The sequence below is a fragment of the Peromyscus californicus genome, unplaced genomic scaffold (assembly GCF_007827085.1).
Source record: "Peromyscus californicus insignis strain IS unplaced genomic scaffold, ASM782708v3 Scaffold_5__1_contigs__length_169319896, whole genome shotgun sequence".
In the NCBI taxonomy this organism is placed as follows: Eukaryota; Metazoa; Chordata; class Mammalia; order Rodentia; family Cricetidae; genus Peromyscus; species Peromyscus californicus.
This window is the reverse complement of record NW_026294573.1, coordinates 5,234,126-5,260,268: the sequence shown is the minus strand read 5'-3', so window position 1 is coordinate 5,260,268 and position 26,143 is coordinate 5,234,126. Positions and strand designations below refer to the sequence as shown.

The 26,143-nt window shown below is 51.6% G+C and overlaps 1 protein-coding gene across 13 annotated transcripts in view; it reads right to left on the bottom strand.

The window, feature by feature from the left end:
- The window catches only part of Camta1 (calmodulin binding transcription activator 1), an 857,753-nt gene that overhangs the window by 237,093 nt on the left and 594,517 nt on the right, over nt 1-26,143 (bottom strand). For 10 of the 13 annotated variants that reach the window (XM_052717375.1, XM_052717378.1, XM_052717377.1 and 7 more), the window contains one exon: nt 9,570-9,641. The exons of the other annotated variants lie outside the window; for them this stretch is intronic. In XM_052717375.1, coding sequence (XP_052573335.1) covers nt 9,570-9,641 — 72 coding nt within the window. The remainder of the gene's footprint in view (nt 1-9,569; nt 9,642-26,143) is intronic. 13 annotated transcript variants of the gene reach the window in all.

Here is a 26,143-nt window from a genome sequence, read left to right as displayed (position 1 = left end):
CCCTGTAGGTCACAAGACCCTCCACATCCACACCCAGGTTCAAATGTGGGACTCATCAGATGAAAACTGGTCCCCGAGGACCCAGGCTTGCTGAGCCCAGGAGGCAGTGTGGAGGGAGGCAGAGGAGACCGGGGAGAGTCCAACAGTCAAAGACGGTGGAGTTGCAGAGTGGGCAGTGAGTGCGGAGAGATGGGCACCTCTGCAGCAGAGGGGAGTGCTGTGAGACACAGGAAAGTGAGCATGGTAAGATGGACCAGAGTGAGGGTAGTGTGGACGGCAGGGGCCGCCTCGCGTGGGCGACCCTGGGCTGGGTCACATGGCCATTCTGGCTTCCTTCACTCTGTGTCAGTACACCCCGTCCCAGGGGAACCTCAGCACGACTGGGAAGGAGAACACACAGACCGTTCTCGGGATGTGCTGGATCAGGAGCGCTACTTCAGACCCTGGAATCTGGGCCTAGGAGGAGAAAAGAATGCAGGGGGGTGGGGTGAGAGGAACAGGGATGCTGGATATGACTATACATACCTGTGTATACATGTACATGCTTATGTATATGTGTACCTATGATCACATATGTGTACTTATGCATATTTTTTTGTATACCTTTGCACATCGGTGATCATATGTGCATACATGTACATACCTATGTCCACCTGTGATCCTCTGTGTGTGTGTATTTGTATACCCATGCAGAATGTGTGTATATAGCCATGCATGTATATAGCCATGAACACCTGTGAATGTCTGTGCACACCTGTGAACACACATGTGCACAACTGTGGCCATATATACTTATGAATATATGTGTATACTCATGAAGAGTCATGGACACCTATGCACATCTATGAATACCCATGATCATATGTGTATACATGTGAATACCTGTGCACACCAATATCATATTTGCACACACGGACCTACTTGTGACACACCTGTGAACATGTGTGTATATGTGTATGATTAAGAACACATATAAATATTTGTGTGTACACGTACACCTGTACATGATGTATACCTGTACACACCTGTACATACACGTGCATACTTACGATTACCTGCATATCATGCATACATGTATACACCTTGCACTCCTGCATAAAACCACCTGCCACAAGTCCGCAGTGTGTAGCATGTCTCAGTTCCACATCCTGACAGCCACTAGCACTAAGGGGCAATGAAGCAGCGATGCAGACCATGGGAACTCCTTGTTCACGCCGGATCTAGAACGACCCCACAGAGGCTAGTGTCACCTGCTGGGGCACGCCTAAGCGAGCTGCTGACAGTCACATGCGAAGCATGTCACAGAGCACGTCACGGATGCCGCAGATTTTTCTCTCTTGGTCCCGTGAGTTCCTTCAGAGGTAACACCGTAAGTGTTTCCTCGAGGCTAACTTTTGTCTGGTGCTTTGAGAAGCGGAGTCGCACAGTTTCCCTTTAGCTCAAAAGAAGATTCGGATATTACGGACAGGATGTCGGCTTAGATTACACGAGCAGGATAATTAGACAAAGCCTGCATTATAAGCCATCTAGCCGGGAAATTAAGCCGCTTTGGCACTCTCCTCGCCTTTGAAGGGTATTCTGTGAGGGGGACAGGAATTGTTTGGCTTGATAGATAAAGATAGTAACCAAACTGCAGAGCCCATTGTTCAGGCTTTATAGTGAGAGCGATTGCTCAGCCAAGCCGACACCACACGCCGTGGAGGCACAAACCCCTCTGCAGACCCGAGGATTAAGAGGCTGACACATTGCGGATAATAAGACTAATTAATAATTCCGTCTCCAAGGGACCGCAGCCCTGGCAGCTTCATCCTGCCTCTGCCTTCCAGCTCACTGGGGCAGCCCAGTCCTTTCAGGACTGAAGGACAAAGGAGAATTTGCTCGCCAGGAAAGGGACATTGTGCTTCTGTCACAGCGGGACATGGCGCGGAGGAGGCTTGGGTCCGCGAGGGGAACAGGAGACAGCCGACAGGGTGTGGAGGCTCCAGCTCATATATGACTACAGGAGGAATCCTTGCCCAAGGCTGTGGGACAAGCCAGACTCTGGGGCCTAGGATCACATGGTGACATCCAAGAGACCTTAAAGGTCGCTCATGAGAGACAGTCTCTTAGGGGACACCCCTGACAACCTACCCACCCCCAGTCTGCCGGGGTAAAAGCAGTATTCACTGGAAGGTGACTTCCAACATGACAGCAGGGCCTTTGAAGATCTGACCTCTCTTCTTCCTCATAGTGAGAATTAAATGCCTGTACACACAAGCGCGTGCGCACACACACACAGACACACACGCACTCACGCATGTACACACATCATACACACACACACACACACACACACACACACACACACACACACACACACACACACACACACACACACCTCATTCACTCAGTCAGAATCCCAGGTTGGCAAGAGTAGGGGTGAATTCAAACTTGGCTAGTTCCAAGCCCAGATCCCAGCAGGCTGTCTTATGCCCAGTACCCTCTTTGTCCATTAGGTGGTAGCAGAGTGCCCCGTGGCTTCAGCGGGCTCTGGTCACACCAGCAACCTTGGCAAATTGAAATCTGCAAGGTGAAGGTGAGGTTGGCCACCTGAACACTACCCATGAAACAGGACCTGTGGAAAGAGCCAGTCAGACACCCCCACCTCTCTGTCCCTGGAGGGAAGAATGGAATAAGGGCATCTGGAGAATGCCCAGTGACATCCTTGGAGAGGATAATAGCGGGCTTTGGGAGCCTGCCATATTTTCTGGAAGCTTTAGGTGGGTACAGCCACGGCCTTGGCATCGTAAATCGCAATCAAGCGAAGACATCGAAGGAGGAAATACTACCCGCGCCGCTGCTCAGCCTTGGCCAGGGTCCTGAAATCTTAATGGAACTGAACTTTTTTTTTTGCATAGCACCGTAAATTCCTGTGTCTACCTAATCCCCTGATCGCGTTATTCAAGGGACATTAAATGGAGGAAGTTGGGAAAGCTGCTCTTTAGAATAAAGCTGGGATAGGAATGCGTCTCGGGAATGATCTCTCTGCCGACGCCATCTTCCTGGCTCCTCCTCCCCTGTGCCATGTGCAGTTCGTCTACCCTGGCTCCCCAGGTGAGAGATTCCTGGGTGGGCTACCCCCTTGGCTTCAGCTTGATTTAGTCACCCCTGGACTGCAATCTTCCGGACCGAATGGAGGCTCTCTCCCTTTGGCCATAGTCTTTCCTGCTGGAGCTCCTGCTTAGAGCACCGTGGTCCTCGCTCTTCCCACACTCCACCCCGGCATCCCAGTGCCAGTCTCCCCTCTCTGATGCGGTGCACCCTGTGGCCCACAGACTCTGGTCCTTCCTGCAGACCAAGCCCTTCTTTCTTAGCAGGGACACCTCAGCTGGAGGATCCTGTGGTGAGCTGAAGCCTGGTTTGAGACTAGCATGCCTCCAGCATAACAAGTTCAGGACTCCTTCAGCACATACCCGAAGTACTCACTCCCAGACTCACTTCTACACGGTGACAATAACAATGTGCCAGCCTCATGAAGACCACAAAATGCTCAGAAACACAAGGCCTGTGACGAATGAGGTTATTAACATGATGATGATGATGATGATGATGATGATGATGATGATGATAATAGTGGCTACTGGGTGGCCCTGGAGAAGCTTTCATGGAAGTATCACTGTTTCTGTTTGTAGGGATGGGGTATTGCTATGCTGCCCAGGCTGGCTTTGAACACAGAATCTTCTCTCAGTCTCCAGACTACAGGCCCCAATTCCCCACAGTGGCTTTGCTCTGGCACCCTGCCCAGGCCCCTCCTAGCCTGATCTGTTGTGAGTCCGAGCAGAAATGGTGAATCCCAGGCCTCTCCCCAATACTCTCCTCTCTCAAACCTCCTGGCTTGTGCTGCTACACCAGGCTGGTCCTTCCTGAGGCCTCTTCCCAGACAATCCTAGGCCAGTGTGTGGATCTGGGAACCTTAAGTAGCCAGGTTACCCCATGCCTTACTCCTGTAGAAAACATCCATTAACTCCACGATCCCACACCTGCCTCCTTCACCTGCCTCATGTCAAAAGGGCACGTGAGGATATCCTTCTCACCCGGTCTCCTCCATCTTTCAACTCTGGACCCACCTCCTCTTCCAGAAAGCCTTTCCAGATCACCTGGCTCACTGCTATACCTCCCCAGAATTAACTGCAGGGACCAGCCTCATGTGACTTGAATCTGCAATGTCCCCAGAGGCCATGTGCTAAAGCTATGGTCCCCAGTCTGTGGTACTATGAGAAAGTGGCAGAAACTTATGGAGATGAAGCCCACGGGAGGCCACTGGGAACACGTGTATGAGGAACTTAGCCCCTCTGTATCTCTCTCTTTTCTGTCCAACTTCCATGAAATGGGCAGTTTCATTCAAGTGTGTCCTCTGAACCATGATGTCATGTGCCACTACACACCCAAAGTAAAGGGACCTAGTGACCAGGGACTGGACACCTCTGAAACCATAAGCAAGATATGCCTGTGGTGGTGTGAAGGGGAACAGCCCCCATAGCCTCATGTATGAATGCTTGACCCATAGGGAGTGGCACTATTAGGAGGTGAGGCCTTGTTAGAGGAAGTGTGCCACTGTGCAGGTGGGCTTTGAGGTCTCATAAGATCAAGCCCAGTGTCTCAGTTCACTTCCTGTTGCCTGTAAATCCATATGTAAAACTCTCAGCTCCTTCTCCAGCACCATGTCTGCTTACATGTTTCCTACCATGACGATAATGGACTAAACCTTTGAAACTGTTTTCCTTTATAAAAGTTGCTGTGGTCATGGTGTCTCTTCACAGCAGCAGAAACACTAAGACAACACCTTTCTTCCTTATAAGGTAGTTACCTTCGGCATATTGTCATAACAATACCCTGATGCCTCCCCTGTGCTCACTATTGAGGCTAGGGTTGGCAGAGCCTGGTGGATGGGCAGGAGGCAGCATGTTAAAGTGAAGGGCCCAGGAGCCCGCCCATTTTGGGGCCACGTTCATGGCCTGGGGTGAGACGACTAGTACTCGGTCTAAGAGCGCTGATGACACCTCATGAAGGGGCACAGAGGATGACCATAGGTGACCTTGACATCTTGCTTCATTCTGCCCCCTGGTGGCTGAGTGATTGAAGCACCTCTCCCTAGTGACAAGGAGCATGTAGTGAAGGTTGACTCCCTGGCTGGGAAGCAGTGGCCAGTGGTGGTCAGCTTTGCGGGTATAGATGCTGGTGCTAAGAGTAGACCAGATAGGACTAGAATCTAGCTCCCTGGACTCAGAATGCAGTGCTCTTCCCAGGACTGGGTTCTAGATCTCGGAGTTGAAATGTGAGCTCTTCTGTGGTGAACTGGGAGGCCACACCCTGTGCTATGTTCTTCCCTGATCCCCAGGGTCTCATCTTCACACAGTCCTCTGTTTTTCAGGGCTGTGCTGAGCCAGGAAGGATCCTCATGGCCTCTGCTCCACGGGCTGGAGTGAGAAGTCACACAGCCATGTGGAGGCACACCCCCCGCCTTACATGCAGAAAACATTCATTAAGCATTTCAGAGAACAATGGTAAAGAGAAAAACACTCATTAGAAGCAGAAATAGTTTGCAAAGGAGCCAGCAGTCTGCTGGGAAGCACAGCCAGAAACGGGGCTCGTCCTCAGGGAAAGCTGTGCTCAAAGGGATGGATCGTGGAGCCAGGGAGCCTGAGGCTTGAGGTCCTGGATGGGGAGACCCTTTCTCTTGAACTCTGTTTCATCCCTTGGCACCACTTCTGGCCCTAGCAAGGCTCAGTCTTGGAAGCTACAGTCAGAGTCATGTCAGGCAGGCAGTGGGAGCAGAGGCCAGATCACTGCTCTGCCCTATACCCAACTTATGTGTGACTCTAGGGCTGGCCCTGGTCTCTGTGGACCTCAGTGACCCACCAGAAAAATGTAGTGACTAAGCCTGGGGTCCTGCTGACTGTGACACAGAGGCTGAGGGTGGAGCAAAGGCAGTGTTTGGGGTTCCTTCGAGGTGACCTTCTCCAGGTTATCTGGAATCTCAGGGTCTGGCCAGTTGGAGTAGTGGTTAGGATTCAGCCCATCTGGATCCACAGTGCAGCCTGGGATGCTGTCTTGGACACAAGTGCCCCCACCCTGCAGCATCTCTGAGATGCCCAGTGTCTCTCATAGCACTGGCATCCATCAGGCACGGTGATGACCTGACGTGCTTGTGAGCAAACCTGGCTTTAGAACCCTACATACTAGGGCTTGCCTGCTTGTGTCTGGATTATAGTAGAACCTTCACTAGCAATGATGAATGGGGAATAGGGTACACACAGATGGACAGAAGGCAGCTCCCCCAGAGGAAATCCACATGGCTCAAAAATCCTGACTCCGTCCATTGGCCTTCGGCTTGCTCAGTGCTGCAACTGGGGGCATTTGTTCAGTTAGGCTATGACTTTTAGGACATGTTGGCTCCTGCCTTGCCGTGGTCAAGGTTCTGTGCTTGGCACTGAGGGAGACAGAGGTGGGGAGTTCCTCTGTTGGGGAGCTCCACTGTGGGTAAAGAGAACTCAGTGGATTTCTTGGAGGGTAGAACAGAGGCCTCTGTTTCGCTAAGTGGCTTTGAGGTAGCCTCTGCTGGAAGATGTCAGAGGATGGAATTGAGCCATGGCTCGTGGCCAGGAGCCAGTTACTGAGCTGAAACCTCTAAAGTCAGTGGTAGGGTTACTCCTTGAGGAAGTCCCTTTATCCAGAGGCCTCCCACTGTACCCTTCCTGAAAGTCCCACCATTTCTAGAAGGCTGTCTTGCTCCAGCATGTTACTTAGCAGATGGTGGCTGTATGCTCCTGGCTGACCCAGTCCTCTTTTTCAGTACCTTCTCAGGGCCTGGATGCCATCGTGTTCATCAGCTTCCTTTCACTGCTCTCACCAGGCACTGCCCTGACACCTTCATGCCCACCAAGCCTCTTTCATGGGACTTGGTATTGGAGACAAACCTGGGCCAAACTACATCTGGGCCAGTGTCTCACAGCATCCTCTTGAACACCAGAGTATGAAACCTGAGCGCGATGTCATTGTCCTGGTGTTTCAGCACTGGAACAAACCGCCCTGAGCAGCACCAGCTGCTGCCGGAACGCCTGGTTCAGAGTGGGCAGGGCATGACTTGCACCACTTATGGTGGCTTTAGCTCCCTAATTTCTTGTCCCTCGGCCTGGCTGGGGTGGGGATTTCACCCTGGGCACCCCACTGCAGGGATCCCCCAGTGCCTTGATCTGGATGCAGATCCTGTGCTGTCTCCTGATTACACGGTGGTAGGAAGAGCTATCTGAGGACCCAGAGGTGAGGAGTGGGGTGACAATTCTCCCTGGCATGGAATGGGGAAATGAAGATGCCCAGAGCAGCCAGGTTGATCCTGCCACACTGGCCTTTGGCTGAGGTGGGGGCGGGGAGTCACCCAGCTTCCTGTCAGCTGGAGTGTGACAAGCTAGACACAAGTACATGAATCACCCCAGGTGTATCTTCAGCACTCAGAGGACAGGGCATGGAAGCAGGCTGGGGGAGTGGGCAGGGGACAGGACTTTCCTACTTGCTGCAGGGGTGTCTGAGAGCCACCAGAACACAGCTATGGAGAAGTGAGCTCAGTTCTCATGCTGCCCAAAGGCATCTGCTTCCAGCAGAGGAAGTCCAATGGAATTTAAAAAAAAAAACCACAAGAATGCAATGGGGCAAGAAGAGGCAGCGGAGGCAGGCATAGAGCAGGCATGGAGGAGGCAGCCATCTTTAAGGAAAGGTGGCACCCTTAAGGACTTTTGGCAGAAAGTGAGCAAGCAGGGAGCTGATCTGTTAGGAGATGTCCCAGCCTGGTGTGGCACAGAAGGCATGTCAAAGATGCATTCTAACCAGGGGCATAGACACCAAAAGGAAAAAGAGTCACAGCCAGGGATGGGGGCCGGAGGTCTAGGAAGGAATTTCCAAAAGCTGCAGGACGTTTGGAATAAATGAAGTTTCTGGAACCCAGCACCTGAGCCAGGAAACCATGATCATGTTCTAGCCAGACCAGAGCGATGCCCTTGAAGCAGAGGCCCCACACCCTGCTGCCAGTTTGCTAGTGAGAAAACTCTTGTCTGATGGCTTAGTATCTTTAGGGAGATTTCTACTAACCAAAGTAGCACTCCATGACCATGTAAAACACCCTCAAAATGACACAGCTGAGTAATTAGAAAAACAGACACTCCTACACCAGCCTCGAAAGGACACAGAGACAGGAAACCGACAATGGAGCCTGGCATGGGGGACGCATCGGCTTTGTAGATCAGCACATCTTCTGGTCAGCTAGGACACCATTCCCTAAGGAATGTGCTGAGCCACAGACAATTAATCTTGGGAACTGAGGGAGAACAGAAGGGCTGGTGGCTACATCTGGGAACTAGGGTGGTAGGGCTCTGGCAAGGCTGGGCCCTGGCCTCCCTATCCAGACAGCCCCAAGCCCTGTGGACACCTCCAGACTATTTCCCCTGGAAACAGCGGCCTCTCTGTACCTGGTTCTCTTTGAGGCTCTTGTCTTTCTGCACACATTGGGATAATGCTTGACTCTTGCTTCCCCTCTGCCAGTCTCCCTTCAACAAGGACCCTCAGGTCCTCTGGGCCACCAAACCCCATGTGCTTGACAGCTTGAACAGAACTGGGCACAGACAGTAGGACCACAACAATGAGTTCCCCGGCAGCGGTTCCTGGACAGAGGTAGTAGGACAAAGTTGTGTGTAAGGGGAATGGCGACAGGCCTACTGGGTTGGGTCCTACAAGAGAATGTGTATAGCAGAGGGGAAGCTTGGTAAGAGACACAGGTCAAGTCCCACTGGATAGATCCTCAGCCATTCACCCCTCACAGTACCATACTCTCCTGGGCTTGTAGTGAGAGGCTAGGTAGCCTCTGTTTAGATCTACTCTGCTAGCACCATGGACAGAAGCTGCCTATCCAGCACCACGGACATAGGCTGCCTAGCCAGCACCAAGGACAGAGGCCGACCAGCCAGCACCACGGACAGAGGCTGCCTATCCAGCACCACGGACAGAAGCTGCCTCTCCAGCACCATGGACAGAGTCTGCCTAGCTACACCACAGAAGCTCTATCCACAACCACAGACAGGCTATCCACAGACAGATCTAGCCATCACCATGGATAGAGGCTACCCTCCACAAGCCTGGCAGATGCTCCTGCACCACCTTCATCTTTAAGATAGGCATCACAAATCAATCACAGAGCTCCTCCCCAAGGAGTTAAGACCTGCTCCTCCCCAGGAGGCACTCCAGTCAATCCCACTGCACCTAGGACACCCCTGGAAGCCTTGGCACCCTGAGGCATCTACTCTGTTTCTCCCTGGATGAACAAGGTGTACCCCAGCCACAAGCTCTCTCTCTCCTTCCTGGAACCTCACATCAGACCAGTCACCAAACAGCCTTCGCAAATACCGCTGAAAACTAGTCAAATGCACCAGGGCTCTCAGCCCAAAGTTGCTGTCACACGCAGGAGCCCCATGCCCCCTCAACACCCTCCACAGACCCTTCCCGAGCACCGGCGACGCAAGAAGAATCCAGTCCCAGCCACCTACCTGAAGGAGCCAGTAGCACCTCCGGTGGAAAGTGGGGATGATGGAGGAATGGACATAGCAGCCGTACAAGCACTAGGGAGAGAGGAAAAACGAGAGTTCAGTTGGAAAGAGGGAAGGACGGAAGGAGACAGACAGTGCAACAGAGAAGGAGCAAGAGGGGCCGTGCCACTGTCGGCAGGCCGGGGAGACTGAGGCACAGGGTGGACTCCAGGGATAGGGTCTAAGACAGATTGTGGGACATGCCAGTGGGAATATAGGCAGCAGGCACTGTACCCTGTGGAGGACTAGAGGCACCCGAGAACTCGGAACTGCTAGGCAGCATTCAGGGCCTGAGGACACGATGTCTGTTGCAATAGCTTAGGCTGAGATACTTGGGTATTCAGGAAGTACTGAAGGTTACCTTGTGGATTAAAACAACACACACACACACACACACTCACACAGATGCATACACGTATACACGTGCGCGCGCACACACACACACACACACACACTCACACACATGCATGCATACACACACACACACACACACACACACACACACACATGCATGCACTCACACACATGCATACACACACTCCATACTGGCCCAGATAGGCATCTTTTGTTGATATAAGTCCAGTGCTGATGGGAACAAGGCTGAGCATCAGCAAGGTGCATCCGTAGATGCAGGGACACCACCTGCCATGGAGCCCACTTTTGTTTTTGAGCAAGAGTTGGTTGGTTTGCTCCCATGTTTGTTTCCTTGCTTCTTGTATTTATTGCAGATAGATTTGGTTGGAGAATGGAGGGTGGGGCCACTCAGGTTCAGAGTCGAGCTGGGAGGAGGGTCAGTTCTCAGCTGTCTATCACCTGGGCTACCCAGGTGTTGACTGGTGGATGAACTGCACTGAAGCCCCTGTTTCCAGGTAGGGGCAGCTGATCAGCATACAGAGCTTGGTTCTCAGGGGTAAGCCTGCTGGGGAGATGGGAGGGGACCTAAGGTGGTCTGTCTGTTAGAACCCTCTGGGAATTTGCATGGGGGAGAAAGATGCCCAGCCACAGACAGCTCACCAATTTGGTAGGGGCCATCTCAGGATGCTTAGTAATGGGGTCCACCCGAGTCTGGACCAAAACCTTTGCTGTTGTTCTCTAATTCCAGATTGGACCAACCTCCCCTTTTTCAACCTTAGAGTTCCCCTGGCTTGTCAAGCACACAGTCCAGAAAGGGTGGAGCGGAGAGAGTAGGAAGAGTTGGCAGAGCTGCCCAGGACACCAAAGACTGTCCCCATCTCCCCTCACAAGAGCCCCTCCCCCTCAGCAGCACTCCAGAGAGGAATGGCCGGCAGCTTCGCCTTGGTATGTCTGTCAGACATCTTTTATCCCCCCCAGAAAGACCAAGTACAATTTGGCTTGACTCAGAGTCCATTTGAGCCCTGCCTGTCTGATTAGCACAGTTGAAAGAGAAATCATTTTGGACTCTGGGATTCAGGCTGCAAGAAAATCAGATTTCCAATATGTTAGAACTTTTACAGATCTCTGTCATCTGGGATTTAAGCCCTGTACAAACCAAACAAACAAAGCGGAAATTAATTTAAACGATTCCCTTGCAGTTCTTGCCCACAAAATGTATTTATTATTAAGAAGGCAATATTCTTCCCTGACTTTCCTGGTTTTCAAGATGCTGTTTTGGTTTTGTGATTGGGCTTTTTTTTAATCACCCATTTCTGTCCAGGCTGATTCTTGTTTGGACAGTTTTTCTGGAATGGTTAGTTAGCAGTGAAATAAGCAGCTGCCCGTGGCTTTCTGTGATCTCTCACTCTCATGGGAGAGAGCTTCTCATGGCAGTTTTTGTTTGGCTCACATCATGAGCCATGTGGAGGAAGACCCGGATGGCTCCTGCCTGTGTCCTCTCTTGGTTTATTTCTCTCCAAACTTGAAGTGAACAAGGCTGACTTCTGGCATCCTGTCCCCCTCCAGTGCCTTCCTATCTGTAGATCTTAGCCTTCTGGAAGCCCACATTTGGGCTGTGGATTTGCCAAGCACCCATCTACCCAGCCTATGAGAGTGGAAAAGAAGTGGGCAGGGACACCCTCCCCAGACATCCTAGCCCCTACTGCCAACAACCCGTCTACCCAGAACTGCCTGGAATCACTGGGTAAGCAAAATGAAGTTCAAAAGAAAAATGGATGCATGTCTCTCAGGGCTTATTCATTTACACCAGAGGAGCCCCCAGGCCTTCCTGAGAACCACGAGACTGTTTTCAGACATTCCTCTGTTCCTCCAACCACCACCATGATCCCATGGCTCTTCTCTCATCAGCAGAGAGATCTGAAGTTAGGAATATGGTTGAGAGGGAAGCACAGCCTTGGCCTGACAATATGGACATTAAATGGGGAGAAGCCAGGAGCCCCAAGGTGTGGGCTTCCATCACCCCGTCAGTTACTATGACTATCTTACTGTCTGTCTTTCTGACCAAGGCCACTGGAAATCTCTTGTTTATTTGCTTGTTTGTTTTTTGGTTTTTTGATTTTTCGAGACAGGGTTTCTCTGTGTAGCTTTGCACCTTTCCTGGATCTCGCGCCATAGACCAGGCTGGCCTCGAACTCACAAAGATCCATCTGCCTCTATCTCCCAAGTGCTGGGAATAAAGGCGTGCGCCACCATCACCCAGCGGCCATTGGGAATCTTACTAAGGCTTCTGAGTAAAGTTGAGTACCCCCTTTCCTACCCAGGACACAGGGTTCCCAAAGACTTGTATGGACAATGATGGGGGACAATCAATATTTCATTTTCATTTGTGGCACACAGGAAGATGAGGACTTCCAACACACATGAGATGAGACTCTGGAGGGGGCCTGATGTGTTCACACTCCAAGGGTTTGTTCAGCTTTGATTTCAAGAGAGATGCACTTGTGTTGAGTGAGAGATTCCTGTCTTCATGAGGGAAGGGACACACAGCAATGTGCCCCTAGCAGGGAGGCGGATGCTGTGTGGGCAGGAGATCTAACTTGGATATCCCAACCACTCACCAGCTCAGAGTCTCATCATTCTGGGCTGGAAAATGGGTATCACTTTGACGCTCTCTCTCAGTGTGGCCGTGAGGGATGAGAGCTAGCTAGGATGCAGGCTCTCATCAGGACAGGTTGGAGAGGCATCCGAGGAGGCTGGGAAGCCAGGAGAATGAGCTGAGGCAAGAGAGGGTAAGACAGCACCAACATCAGGAGAACCTGGGGTTGAGGATGAGGTGAGGCGGTGCTGAGGACGTGTGAAGACAGACAGAGGGACAGATGGAGTGTAGAGTGCACTAAGCTGGTTACTATGGTCAGATCACCAACACTGACAGCAAGGAGGTGGCTTTGTACCCTATCCAGGAGCAGTGAGACGCTAAGGAATGTGGTGGTCACACTTGTATCTTGGAACCTCACTATGGCAACGGTGTGGCCAGGGGACAGGAACAGAAAGCAGCAAGGGCACAAGCATCAGTCTGGAAAAGGCAGGGGTAGGGTAAGGCCACGACAACGTGGCAGTAGTAAGAATGCACACGTTTGCAGGGAGTAAGGATGACATCCAGGTTCTAGGGGGGCAGGTGGGTACACGGTTGTTCCATGCTTGGGGACAGCAGCTCCTGGGTGCAGAAGGCCTGAAGGATTGATTCTAGATTTCTCCTGGGTCTAGAGGAGCCCATGGGCATCCATCTCAGGGAAGTGTGGGAAGGAGAGGTGTGTGACCACTGGGGTAGGAACAGTGCTCAGGACAGGAGGTGGGTTGAACACTCAGGACCCTTGAGGAGAGGGCACAGCAGGCATGGTGTGAGTCCTGCTGCCCCACTGTGTGCCCGCTCTCCCTGTGTGAGCCCCGCTGCCCCACTGTGTGCCCGCTCTCCCTGTGTGAGCCCCGCTGCCCCACTGTGTGCCCGCTCTCCCTGTGTGAGCCCCGCTGCCCCACTGTGCCTGCTCTCCCTGTGTGAGCCCCGCTGCCCCACTGTGTGCCCGCTCTCCCTGTGTGAGCCCCGCTGCCCCACTGTGTGCCCGCTCTCCCTGTGTGAGCCCCGCTGCCCCAATATGTGCCCGCTCTCCCTGTGTGAGCCCCGCTGCCCCACTGTGTGCCCGCTCTCTCTGTGTACTCACCACACAAGCCCAGGCCACTGCTACCCTGCCCCACCTCAGCTCACTTGCCATGACCTAGCCTCACTTGAATTTCCCAGCCCTTTCACTGATCTCCAGCCCAAGTGATGCTGACATCACTGAGCTGATTGGGGATTAATTGTGCAACATTCACAAGGCAGTATATCAATCCATCCCATCACCCACTCTCCCCAAAAGCAATCAGCTTCGTCTGTAGTGATTTGTGCTGTACAAACTCCAGGTCTGATTTGATCAGGCTACAGGGTTTCCCCTGGGCCTTCCCAGGTGGAGTTTTCCATTTAGGGGCTGGGATGCAGTTAGAAGAAGCTCTTTATCCAGGTCTATGGAAAGGGGTGTTGTGAGTGTGTGTGTGAGTGACTGTGTGTGATTGTATATATGTGTGAATGTGTATGTGCGTATGTATGTGTGTGTGAGTGTATGTGTGTGATTGTGTATGTGGGGTGTATATGTGAGTGTGAATGTGTATAAGTGTGGGTAGATGAGAGTGTGTGCTGTGGTTTCCCTGCTTCTGTGTACATAAACCCAGGTTCAGAGAGACAAATACTGCAATTCTCTCTCATATTAGGATCCCACTGTTGAATTTTTGTGTACGTGTATTTATATGGGTCTGAGTGTGGGCAGAGTCCAGGAAACTGGAAAGAGGCCCATAGAGGAGAATAAAGAGGCTTTAAGAGAGGGGGCTGTCGGGGGTCAAGGTCATGACGGAGGAACCCACAGAGACAGCTAACCTGAGCTTGCAGGATCTCACTGACTCTGGACTGACAGCTAGGGAGCCTGCATGGGATCGACCTAGGCCCTCTGCATGTGTGTGACAGTTGTGTAGCTTGGTCTGTTTGTAAGGCTCCTAGCAGTGAGATCAGGACCTATCCCTGGTGCGTAGCTGGCTTTTAGGAATCTGTTCCCCATGCTGGATTACCTTGCCCAGCCCTTATGTAGGGGAAGTAGCTCAGTCCTGCCTCAACTTGACGTGCCATGCTTTGTTCAAGCCCATGGGAGGCCCACCCCTTTCTGAATGGAGGGTGAGTGGATGGGGATGGGGTAGATGGAAGTGGGGGGAGGGAACGGGAGGAGAGGAGGGAGGGGAAACTGTGGTGGATATGTAAAATAAATGAAAAAAAGTTAATTAAATAAGACTAAAAAAGAGAGGGGTTTGCATCATGGAACGCATGTGATACAGAAATGGAGGGAGACTTGGGCTAGAAGGTAAAATTCCGGATGGGGCTGGAAATCAGGGAGAGAAGCAGGTGAGGACAGGGATCAGCCAGACTAAGTATGTATGAAAAGATCACAAGGAAACCTGTTGCTTTGTATGCTAATCACAAAACCAATGTGTGTGTGTGTGGGGGGGGGGGACACACGCAGGGACAGAGAGAGAGGAGGCGACTACACACAGCCACAGGGGAGCCACCATGGGGGTCAAGGCCCAACAGCCTCCTCCTGACACAGCCAGGCAATGGGACCTCCTCTTCAGTTCTCAGAATCGCTTCTGTGACACAACAGCTTTCCTTTTTTAATAAAAAAGGGAAGATGAAATAACAGTGGAGACCAACAGCAGTGACCAGCTGCCTCCAGAGCAGACGCTTTCCAGAGCAACAGGTCTGAGGTGCACAGGGCTTGTTTCTGACTCTGGGTCATGGGGAGGCAGTGGACACAGAGGCGCATATCCTCAAAATGGCAGTTTTCTGTAGACGTCCCTTTCCTGGAAAGCATGAGCCACATGTTATTCTATGCTTTGCTACACACCACAAACCTTAGATCTAGAAAAGTCAGGGTGTTAGGAGCAAGGGCATGGGGAGTCGAAACATTTGAAGGTGAGAGTCTGCTTTTCCGGGGCCGGCAGCACTCCATCAGCAAGAGTTCCTAGAGCCTCCAGCACCTGCCCGAGAAGAACCTGACCGCCTCCTGAAACATCCAGGTCTCCATGTGGAACTATGCACCATGACAGCCTCCAGCCATGGGTGGCTATGTGGACCCTTTACACGAAGTAAAAAGGAAAGGTTCAGATCTTCGGGCACAATGCTGATACGTGATACTATGATTGACCTTGAATGTGAAGGTGCAGTTTAGAGTCACCATGGAAACCAGCCTCTGGGTATATCTGTAAGGGAGCTTCTAGATTGGATTAATTCAGGTGGGAAGACCCTGAATTGAATGTGGGCAGCACCATCCCATGGGCTGAGGTCCCAGACTGAATACAAAGGAGAAAGTCAGCTGGGCACCAGGATTCAGTGGTCTCTGCTTCCTGCGGATGCAACTTCCCCACCACGGCAGATTGCATCTGCTGGAACAGCAACAATTCCTTCCTTAAGTTGCTTTTGTTGGACATTTTGTTGCAGCAATAGTAAAAGTTGCTAAGAGGCCAAGACCTCCGAAGGCAGAATTCCAAGCACCAATATATAGCAAGGACTTGTGGAACTAAAATGTTTGAAGGCCCAAGTCCATCATTCTCAAAGGCCAGCAGGAATCAATCAGTGAAGGTTTCCAGGGCCTGTCCCAGAAGAAGTTGCCCTTAAAGCTGTTTCTAAAGCAGGGATAATACCTGCTGTGTCCTCAGACCAGGGCATGTGCCAACAAATCTCATCTGTAATCCTCTCCCAAGGGGGGGGGGCACCTCCTCTGTGAACATCCCTGCTGAGGTCACAGCAGCCAGGGTGCCTGCCAGGGTCTGAGATCTGGCTGTGGCTGCTGAAGTGGCCTCTGCTCTCCTCACTGGCACTCAGAGTAAACATTCTCCGTCTGTTTAGTTTAATTCTCTCACTGTGTCTGATGGATCCACGACCAAGACAAATGGGCTTAAAATGTGCCTCGGTGTAGAGGTGATGGGGGAGAAGAGACCACGGGAGGGAAAAGAGAACCTCTCCAGAAGATAGCAGCTTAATCCTGTTGAAATAAGAGGGAGGTGTGTGCCCAGGTGAGAGGCAGCCACATCTTCCCGGGAGGGCAGCTGACCCGGCCCAGATGTACAAGGAAGGGAGAATGGAGCTGATCTCAGGGAACTTTCACTGTTTTCTTCTGGAACCCCACCCTCCTTCATATCTAGGTTCCTGGCAGGGAGTGAGTCCCAGTAAACGATTAACACCAAATGAAGGCCAAATGCTCAGAGTGAATGAGACGTGGTCCTCTCATGTTGAAGGTCGGTAAAGTGACTTGAGAGGAAGGGATAAAAGTGTAGAGGAGTTGGCCAGAGAGGTGACTGGTGGGAGAGACCAGGCTGGGTAAATGGCAGAGGCCTCTTGAGCAGCAGGCTCTGAACAGGCAGGATGCCAAGGTTCTTCCTGGGTTTCTTATCCGAATTCCATGTATGGGATCTTGGGGTGGAGCCGGTGGTTTTCAGAATGTCCCATGGAAGACCTCATTAAGATCCAGGACCAGTGTGGCAACAGATAACTTGTGTGTGAGGCAAATATGACATGGTTCCTATCATTCTCCACTAGTCAGGGCTCTCAGTTGACTGTGGGCAGCTCTGTGGACTGAAGGACCAAGTGTGGGTCTCCCTCTACGTCCATGTCTCATTCTTACTCCTCTCCTGCTGTAGTTGGGCAGTCTTTATGTGGCAGAGGGTGAGAGGCTCCTGATTCTAGCTGTGACCCAAGAGTCAGGAGAGTCTCTTGCTTCTAGATCCGGGATGACAGCACCAAGAACTTGACCAAGGTCAAGGAACTTGACCTTCCTGGGTAGTGAGCCTAACTCTGCGGATGTCAGTGGGGGCAGGAGGAGCCTGTGGGGTTCTCCTGAGGCCTGTAGGGAGCTATGGCTGCACACAGATAGAGAAGCAAGCTAGGTGCATGTGTCTAGAAAGTAGAGCTACAGAGACTCCATGATGGGGCCAAAGGCAGTCTTTTCCTGCTGAAGATTTGATGTATTAGGGAGACGCTGCCCCTCAAAGAGCAGCTTTCCCCCAGCACCTTCTAGACCCCTCCTAACCACAGCAGCTACATAGCAAGACACAGAACTAAAGTAGGTATCCTGGAAGCTGGGACTGATCCATGGTGCCTCAGGAAGAGCCTGTGTGGGACAAGTGGAGGGTGACATGTGAGTCCTCTAACTGCAGAGTCATCTTTAAGGGGGTCCAACACCTAGACAGGCTTAATGACTTTCCCAAGGTCACACAGCTTCTTGGGGACCCAACGGAGCCTTGCCTAACTCCTGAAGTCTTTGTGCCTTCCTCCTTAGCCTGCCACCGCCTGGCTGCTTCTCGCTGGTGCCATCGGCAAGAAGTCAGGTCTTCCGTGGGACCTGCCTTTGTCACACGCAGAAGTGATGAAGCCCCTGGGATGGCTTCTAGCGCTGTCCTCGCTGAAGGATTTGGTTTGTATTAATTTGAGATTAGACCAAATAATTCAATTCGCATGCTGCTTGCAGGAGCGCCAGGGCTCGTAACTTGTTAAATAGTGAATTGCTTTAAAATGAGTCTGAGCTAAACGGATTGCAGGCTGACTTGGCCTCCAGGGTGGGGTGACAGCAGAGATGGGGATATTAGATCGTCACTGACCAAGGCTCCCATCCTGCTCCTCTTCTACGATCACCGCAGCAGTGTCTCCCCATACGGCCCGTGTCCCTGCCGTACTGGACACTGGAATCAGTTGGCAAAAGGCCACTAAAGCCCCAGTTCTGACATCCTCCAATAGCCAAAGCAGAAGCCAGGATGCCCAGCAAGTCCAGGTCTCTCCTGGAACAGCCCCTGCACACTGTACTTTCTTTAGGGACTTGTGGGAGTCTGTTGGGCAGGGGTGGAAAATCTGCCATACTCCTTCCAGACTCCAAGGGATGCTTCCTCCCTCACACAGGGGCTTCTCCTCATCTGGCACCAGGATAGCCCTGTCTTTCCATGACGCTAAGCTGGTCTTTAGGCCAACGAACTGACCATCCATCCCCATACTAGATGCTATAGGGAACCTGGAAGGACGGGCAAGGGTGGCTCTATAGGGACCTTCCTGCAATCTTTGAGAGTAAGGTGGTGGTGAGAACTTCTCTCCAAAGATGTGACAGCTGAGGCTTCCTTGGATAAGGTCACAGGGATGTCAGAGCTGGATTCTGAACTCTCCTCGGATCTACAAAGCCTGTAGAAGCCATGATGCAGATGATCTGGCCCACACCACAGAAGGATGCTGGGGACCAGGTGGACCAGCCTGGCTGTGAAGCTTAGGTCTGTCAAGGCAGAGGCAGACAGAAGGTGGGGAGCACCTATCTCAATCCTCCCCCCACCATGGGTAGCACGGGAAGGAAAAGACAGGGAGCCTTGTCTCTGCGTGGGACACATCACTCTGAAGAAAGGCCTGTGGCCCTAGTCCACTGCAAACAGCAGACACTCCAGGCCCCTAAACGGACAGCCTCTAAGGGGAGGAGCTTTCAGTAGAAGAAAGCAGAAAAGGCGGAGGTAAACTCCCAGGGCTCTGCCTGGGAGTGACAGGACCCACTAGTTTCTAGATGGAGAGCAACTATGGTCTCCCACCCCTTGGCTTCAAAGCACCCCCAGTCTCAGCAAGGAGCAGAGACATGGCCCTGTACCGTGCTTCAGGAAAAGGAGAACGCTGAGTTCTCCAACTAGAGGGCTTCCTGACATCCCCACAGAGTGTTCTAGAGCACTTCTCTAGCAGGGCCCTTCTGCAGAATGGGGACTCAAAGATAAATGAAGGACAGAGTGAAAAGTTGAGGGAAGCATCCAGCACCGGGGGAGGGGCAGTCTGTCCTGTCTCAGGGTCACCACACAGCATGGAGGCATAGCATATCTGTCCTGAAACTGGCACCAGCCCCAGCAGCATCCACCTCCTCCACCGGGGCTCCCATGCGGGAGACAGCCACACTGCGCATGCGCAGAGGAACCTTCCCCAGTAACGCACTGTCAGCCTAAGGACCGCATGAGTGAGGAGTGCAATAAAGATTAAATGAAGTTTTAGATAAGGAGGCATTAAAATCATGTTCAAAGATATAAATAAAATTCCCAGAGCGCTGGCTTTATTGTGTTGGGGGGAGGTGGTTTCCAAGATTAATAAATTAATGGGCATAAAATAGAGTAATGACTAAAAACTGATAATAAGGTAAATTTTTTTGTGCAGCCAGTGTTGATTCCAGCTGTAAAGCTATGGTCAGAGATGACCAGGCCATGGTGAGAGTGCACATCTGTCCTGAGATCGTCTTGCCCCTACAGTCTGCTCCTGCCATTCTGCCTCCTTCTGGGGTGAAGTCCCGGTACTTAGCCATCCTCCCCCCCCACATTCTCCCACTCTCTGGGGATCCTCAGCCAGAAGCACACAGTTCCTGACCCTCCAGCCCTGGCCCATGTGCTCTGGGAGAGCCAACAGATGCTGGAGACTTCATGCTCTCAGCCTTAGCACTCTGTGCCAGTGTATGGGCCTCGGACCCCAACAGGGAAGAACACAGCTCTTCTGCTCCCCTTGTGGGTGTGCCAGGCTGCTTGTGGTATGGTCAGCTGGAGCTGTCCCGTGTGTGTGTGTGTGTGTGTGTGTGTGTGTGTGTGTGTGTGTGTGTGTGTCCTCATCCAGCCATTAACCCACCACAGGAGCTCGTTCCTCTAGCCAGTTCCAATATAGCCTTGCCATTCCTATTACAAATACTGCCAAAGGTACAAGACATAAATAATAAATAAATGAACTGAAATTTCCTTTCTCTCATCAAAGTGCATTGCTCAGACTCATTTCTTGTAGACTTGTCGAGTGGTTGTGCCAGTGGTTTGTATTGATGACAGCTAGACATCTTTCCCCCTGCTCCTCCTTCGCTGCCTCCCTGGATGTGAAGGCTTCCACTCTTTATTCATCCTGACTGCACCAGGTGTCCTGGGTTTCCTCATGAAGACCATAGATTCCCATAGGCTCTCGGTGGTCTGGTGTTCCTGTTGCCAGTAGCCTCTGGGGTTTGCATGTTTAGAGGAAGGCCGACTAGGGAGATGCAGGCTGCTGTCCAAGGTGCTGGTATGCTTCCTGGGGCTGACGGTTCTCTGCAATTCCAGGGAGCCAAGCCTCTTCCACCCGCTCTCTCCATGTCTAGCCTCCGGAGGGGAGCAGAGGTGGGTGGGTAACACAATCCCACACTCCAAGCTGCCAGTGGTCATTTTAAATGAGGAGAGGGAGCACCAAGTGGTGGCTGGGATTGGTTCCCTCTGCAGGTGGGCCCAGGAACTGCACCTGCTAAACACCTGTGACACCCTCCAGATACCAAGGCACACACACCTTTGCCAGGCAGCTGCACTCAGGCAGGGGTCTGGGAAGGAATTCTTACTTAGAACAAGTCATGAGGCTTTGTTTGTGAAGAAGGTGGGGAAATGCCAGGCCAGACTGTGGCTATGTTAATGCGAGGCTGGGCTCCCTGCCAAGACATTAAGCAGGAGTCGAATTCCTCAAACAAGCTTTAATCAGCAGATTTTTAAGGTTAGAATTACTCTCTCCTCTCAAGGCTTGCCAAGGTTAATTCTGGCCTGAGCATGCAGAATTAATGGGCTGGACAGAGGGAATCGACCTTTCCCCGATTTCTTCTTAAGTTCACAAAAACATCTCTACAAAAGGAGAAGGTGGCAGGGCTGGCCCCTGGGAAGGAAATGCCTAGCACCAGGCAGTCTGTCCACCTGGGAGCCCATGTCAGGAATACACACAAGCAGACTCATGCCAAGTCAGGTGTGGACACATGTGCCAGGATGGGCATCCAGCCTCACTTCGGTACAGTGGTGAGTGGAGGTCTCAGCAGCTCCAGTCTTGTTCCTTAAACAGCTGTGGGCCTCCTACCTGGGCCTCTGATGTAGCCATCTGATTTTAGACATCTCAGCATGGATGGAGTCTAGCTGGCCAAGAGAAGTACAGAGGCCTCTCCTCATCCTGTCTGCATTCTCAGGCACACATCTGATCTTGACTATTTCAGGCTTCTTGGGTAGAGGAAGGTGTGCCCCATGAGAGTCCCCAGCAGGATCAGGGTGCGGTTTTGAAACTTTTCTACACACTCCGGGATAACTATGGACCAGTGCTGTGTTCTCTCTGGATACCAGTGGGAGCAGGATGGGCTTCAGCCCCAATCTTGCAGGTTTGTTGGGTGAAATGACAATGTATTTTTAGTGACCGAAACCTAGGTGTCATCAGTAAACACAGGCTTCATTAATTTCCCCACCTGCTGACCCACCATCATCTCTAAGTCCCAATAGTATCACTTCTGGTGGTCCATGGAGAACCCTGCCTTTGCCTGTGGCCAGGCTATGAAAGCCAGTGGGGCTCCTGAGGCTGCTGGACCTGGCCACACTGCCAGGATGACTCCTTCCCCACCAGCTCAGGTCCCACCTCAGCCTGGGTCTGAAACTCAGGTCATGTCCTCTTGACTTTGGCTGGGCTCAGCACTCCACAGCAAGGAAATCTGAAGGCAAGACTATCTGTCCTACCCTGCACTGTATAATCTGCATGGCTACTACTGCCCTCATCTCTTACTTTGCCACACTTCTAGCTCTAGAATGGGGAAGGTTTTTGCCCAGGACACTGCCAGAGCCCTCTTCCTCCTCCTTCCCTTTTTATATGGCACTCTTCCTGAAAGTCTGAGCTGTCCCTAGGGCTTAGTGGGGGGGGGGGGGGTAGGTGAGGAAGTCTGTAATGTAGTGTCCAGACATCCACTACAATGCCTTGAAATACTGAAATCTGTGGGCACAAAGCTGTAGGAACTGGCTGCCTTGTTGCATACATACATAGGAAATGAGCCTTACTGGCTAGTGGATTGTAGATTTGTGGTCCAGAACCATGGAGATATAGGCCACTGTAAGCTGTCAGGCCTACACTGGCCCTGAAGAGAGAGGGAGGTGCAGAGACAGGAGGACCTGCCCTCCTCCTGGCCATGGGTTGCTCAGTGTAGCCAGTATGCCATGGGAACTGGGCTGCTGATGTCCATCATGTGCTTTGGTCAAAGGAGGGGCTGCCACAAAATGCTGCTGGGACCTCTGACTGGCTCCCCAAAGCCTCTCCCAGCCATCTTCTTGACTGGGCATCCCTGTACCTCCTCCCTGCCCCATGAGCTCAGGGCAGGGTCTGCTTTCCTAGTGGGAGGAAATGGGGTCTTACTCCATGTGCTTGTATGGAACCCAGCAGTGCTAGTCAAAAGGACAGCTCTTTAGAGGTCTCTTTCCAACTCTGCGCAGAAACTGTGGTCCATTCGTTCAAGGTTAACCACACCATTACCATAGGACCAGAAGTTGCATGCCTAGGTAGATGCTCCAAAGGATTGAACACAGGTTCACGTCCCACGGATCCACAATGACACTCTTCACATAGGCTCAAACAGCCCTTAAGTCCATCCACAGACGAACTGGTGAACGAATGTGACAGATCCATACAAAGGAATATTACTCATCCATGAAAAGGAATAAAGACTATAATGTGAATGATTATAAGTTGTATACCAGCTGACAGAAGCCAGAAACCAAAGTGATATATTGACTTGTTTTAGTTACCGTTCTCGTTGCTACAACAAAGACCACTCAAGCAAGGAAGGGCTTAATATACATACATATATACATATATATATACATATATATACATATATATATATATATATATATATATATATATATGTTGTTATTTTCTGAGACAGGGTCTTAGGCTGAGCTCAAACACACTACATAGCCAAGAATGACCTTGGACTCCTGACCCTCCCACCCTTAACTTCCAAGTGCTAGGATTACAGGCACATACCACAATACCCAGCTTTTGGGTCACAGTTTGACAGTCCAGTGCATCACAGAAGGGAAGAGGGGACAGTGGGAGTATGAGGCAGCTGGTCATATTGTGTGCAGTCAGGACATAGGGCATAGATAGGAAGCAGTGTTGGATTTTGAGACTTCAAGGCCTGCCCCAGTGATTCATTTCTTGCAGTGAAGCTCCACCTCCCAAAGTTTCCACAACCTTCCAAAATAGCACCAAGGCAGAGGACCCACCATTCAAACACATAAGCCTGAGGAACATTTCAACACACAGGTAAATCCTGGAGTCAGAGCTCATCCTGGTGGTTACTGGGGCAGCAGGAGGGAGAGAGTGGGGAGTGGCTAGGATGGAATGGAGGTTCCTTTTGGAGTGATGAAAATGTTTGGGACCCAAATAGCAGTGTTTGTATAACAATCCCAAACGTACTGTCACTGAATTATTGACTTTGAAAATATTACATTTGGTTATGTCAATTTCAGCTCAATTAAAACGGAAAGAAGCCCCAGCAGCTGCCTTGGTGTGGTGACCACCCCTTACCATGAGGGCAGCTGGGAGCTTGGAGTGGGCAGGTCCACCTGAGTCTCTTGTCCAGTTGTGTGCCTGTGATGTGGAACTTGCTGATGGTACTGTAGGCCACGGGGGCCTTGGCCAGCAAGGTGACTACTGGCCCTCCTTGCCTGGCTTCCTGCCAGTCTTGTAAAAGCAGAGTCCAGCCTCAGCCTTGGAGTGGAGATGCCTCTTGGGTCCCTTTATATACACTTTGCCGGGGGCTCATTTTCCAGTGGGCCTGTGATATGGTCATATGGTAATGTCGCCATACTTCCGTGGTGATGTTCATTCCCCACACTTGCTGACTACTCATCCACTCACATGGCCCTTCATGTCTGAATATGTGTTGACCTCAGGTCTCTGTGTCAACACACCAGCACAGAGGAGTTCAGGGATATGGGCCTATAGTTGGGACCCAGCTAGGAACCCTGGAGAGCCAAGGACAGGGAGCCTAGAGTCTTTCTGGGTCAGCTGGTAGCTCTCCACCCTCTGGAGCTTGGTGGGTCTGGGTTTTGACTAAGCCCAGTACAGATCAGTCTGCCAGGCTTCATGCCGAGCTTTCTACAGAGAGGATGGCAAGAGGGGTCTCCCTCCCCTTCTCCCCCTCCCCCCTTTCCCTATCAAAGCTCCTTAGAGAGGTTTGGCCTTCTGCTCCCTTCAATCTCCCCAACCTGGCACAAACACAGGGAATTTTTCTGGGAAGCTCATTGAGCTGAGTGTCAAACAAGGAGGAAGTGAGAGGGGTCTCTGAGAACAGGGACAGCAGGGTTGATGGTCTCTCTGGCCTTTGGGCAGAGCCAAGACCGTCCTTGGTGGTGGTGAAGTCTGCCACCTGTCCAGGTGGGAAGGAGACCCACTTGCCGGCAGAGTTCAGCAGGTATTTAGGCTGCCACAGCTCTACAGCTCCACTCCCTGATCAGAGCCTCAAAGCCGGCTTACCACATCCCTCCTGCAGCTCAGTGAGAGGTGTAATCTGCACATGACAACAGGAAGCAAATGGCTCTCCACTGGAGCCACGGGCAGGGAGAGTGAGGACTGGCTGGATGCTTTAATGGTACAAGGCAGGAGGCTTGGTCTCCTAGGACCTGGAGTCTGTGAAAAGTGGCCGTGGAGCTCAGTGTCTCAGCTGGTGTGCACTTCCGGCTACCTACAGATCCTACATCCATTAAAGCAGTGGCCTGCCCAGGTCTCTGTAATTACACCTGCATCTCTGTCTCAAGCATCATCTTTGCTGGCCTCCTTGGGGAAAATAACAGATTGTCCTGCAGCCTCCAGGAAGATGAGCCTCCCGGGGCGGGAGCAGTGGGCTTGTTTCTTAATGATGGGATGCGAGCACCTTACATTTAGTCTCCTTCTTGGGCTCTCACTCTTGGTCCTGCATTTTATCTGGCTTGTGATGGGTCTGCAGGCTCTGGCAAGAGAGAATGCAATACTTTAAAGTGTGTCATGTCACGAAGGCTGCATGTGGTACCAATTTTCTGGATGCATAAAACGAGAGAGAAACAGGCTTCCTGTCGCCTGCAACCATTTGGCGGTGCTAAAATAAGACTCATCATCGGAATCCTGATATGTTGCTAACCTGTGTGGGGTGACATCAGATCTCACAGGCAAGATGGCAAAGTGTTGGGGCTCCTGGCCCTGGGCACCTGGTGATTCAATCTCACCTGTGTCAGGTCTGCTCTGGTTCGCTTATGAGTCATGAGCTGCAGGGGGCGTGATCTGCCCTCCCTACACACCTGAGGTGGGTAGGGCTACAAGAATCCTGCCTCCCCTCTCTCTGAAAATGCAAGCAGAACCTGGGTATGAGTGATGACATCACACTTCTATGACACCATCACATGTTCCAGATGCCTTAAAGATTTCAAAATGTATTTCTGCATATGTGAGTGTGTCTACATGTATGTATGTGCAAATTCATGTGTGTACACACTGAGGCCAGAAGAGGGTGTCAGGTACCCTGGATCTGGAGTTCCAGGTGGTTGTGAGCTGCCTGATGTGGGTGCTGGAAATGGAAGGTGGGTCTTCTACAAGAGCAATATGTGCTCTTAACTTCAGAGCCATCTCTTTGGCATCTGGATGTTTTAAGGAAGTTCATCTAGAGTCTCATTGGATATAGTTGCATCTCTGAGTCACTGTTACCTAGGGAAGTGTCAGTATGTACTGAGCACCCAGTACCCTTGCTCGCTCTTGGTCCTTCCAGCAGAGAGCTGATATC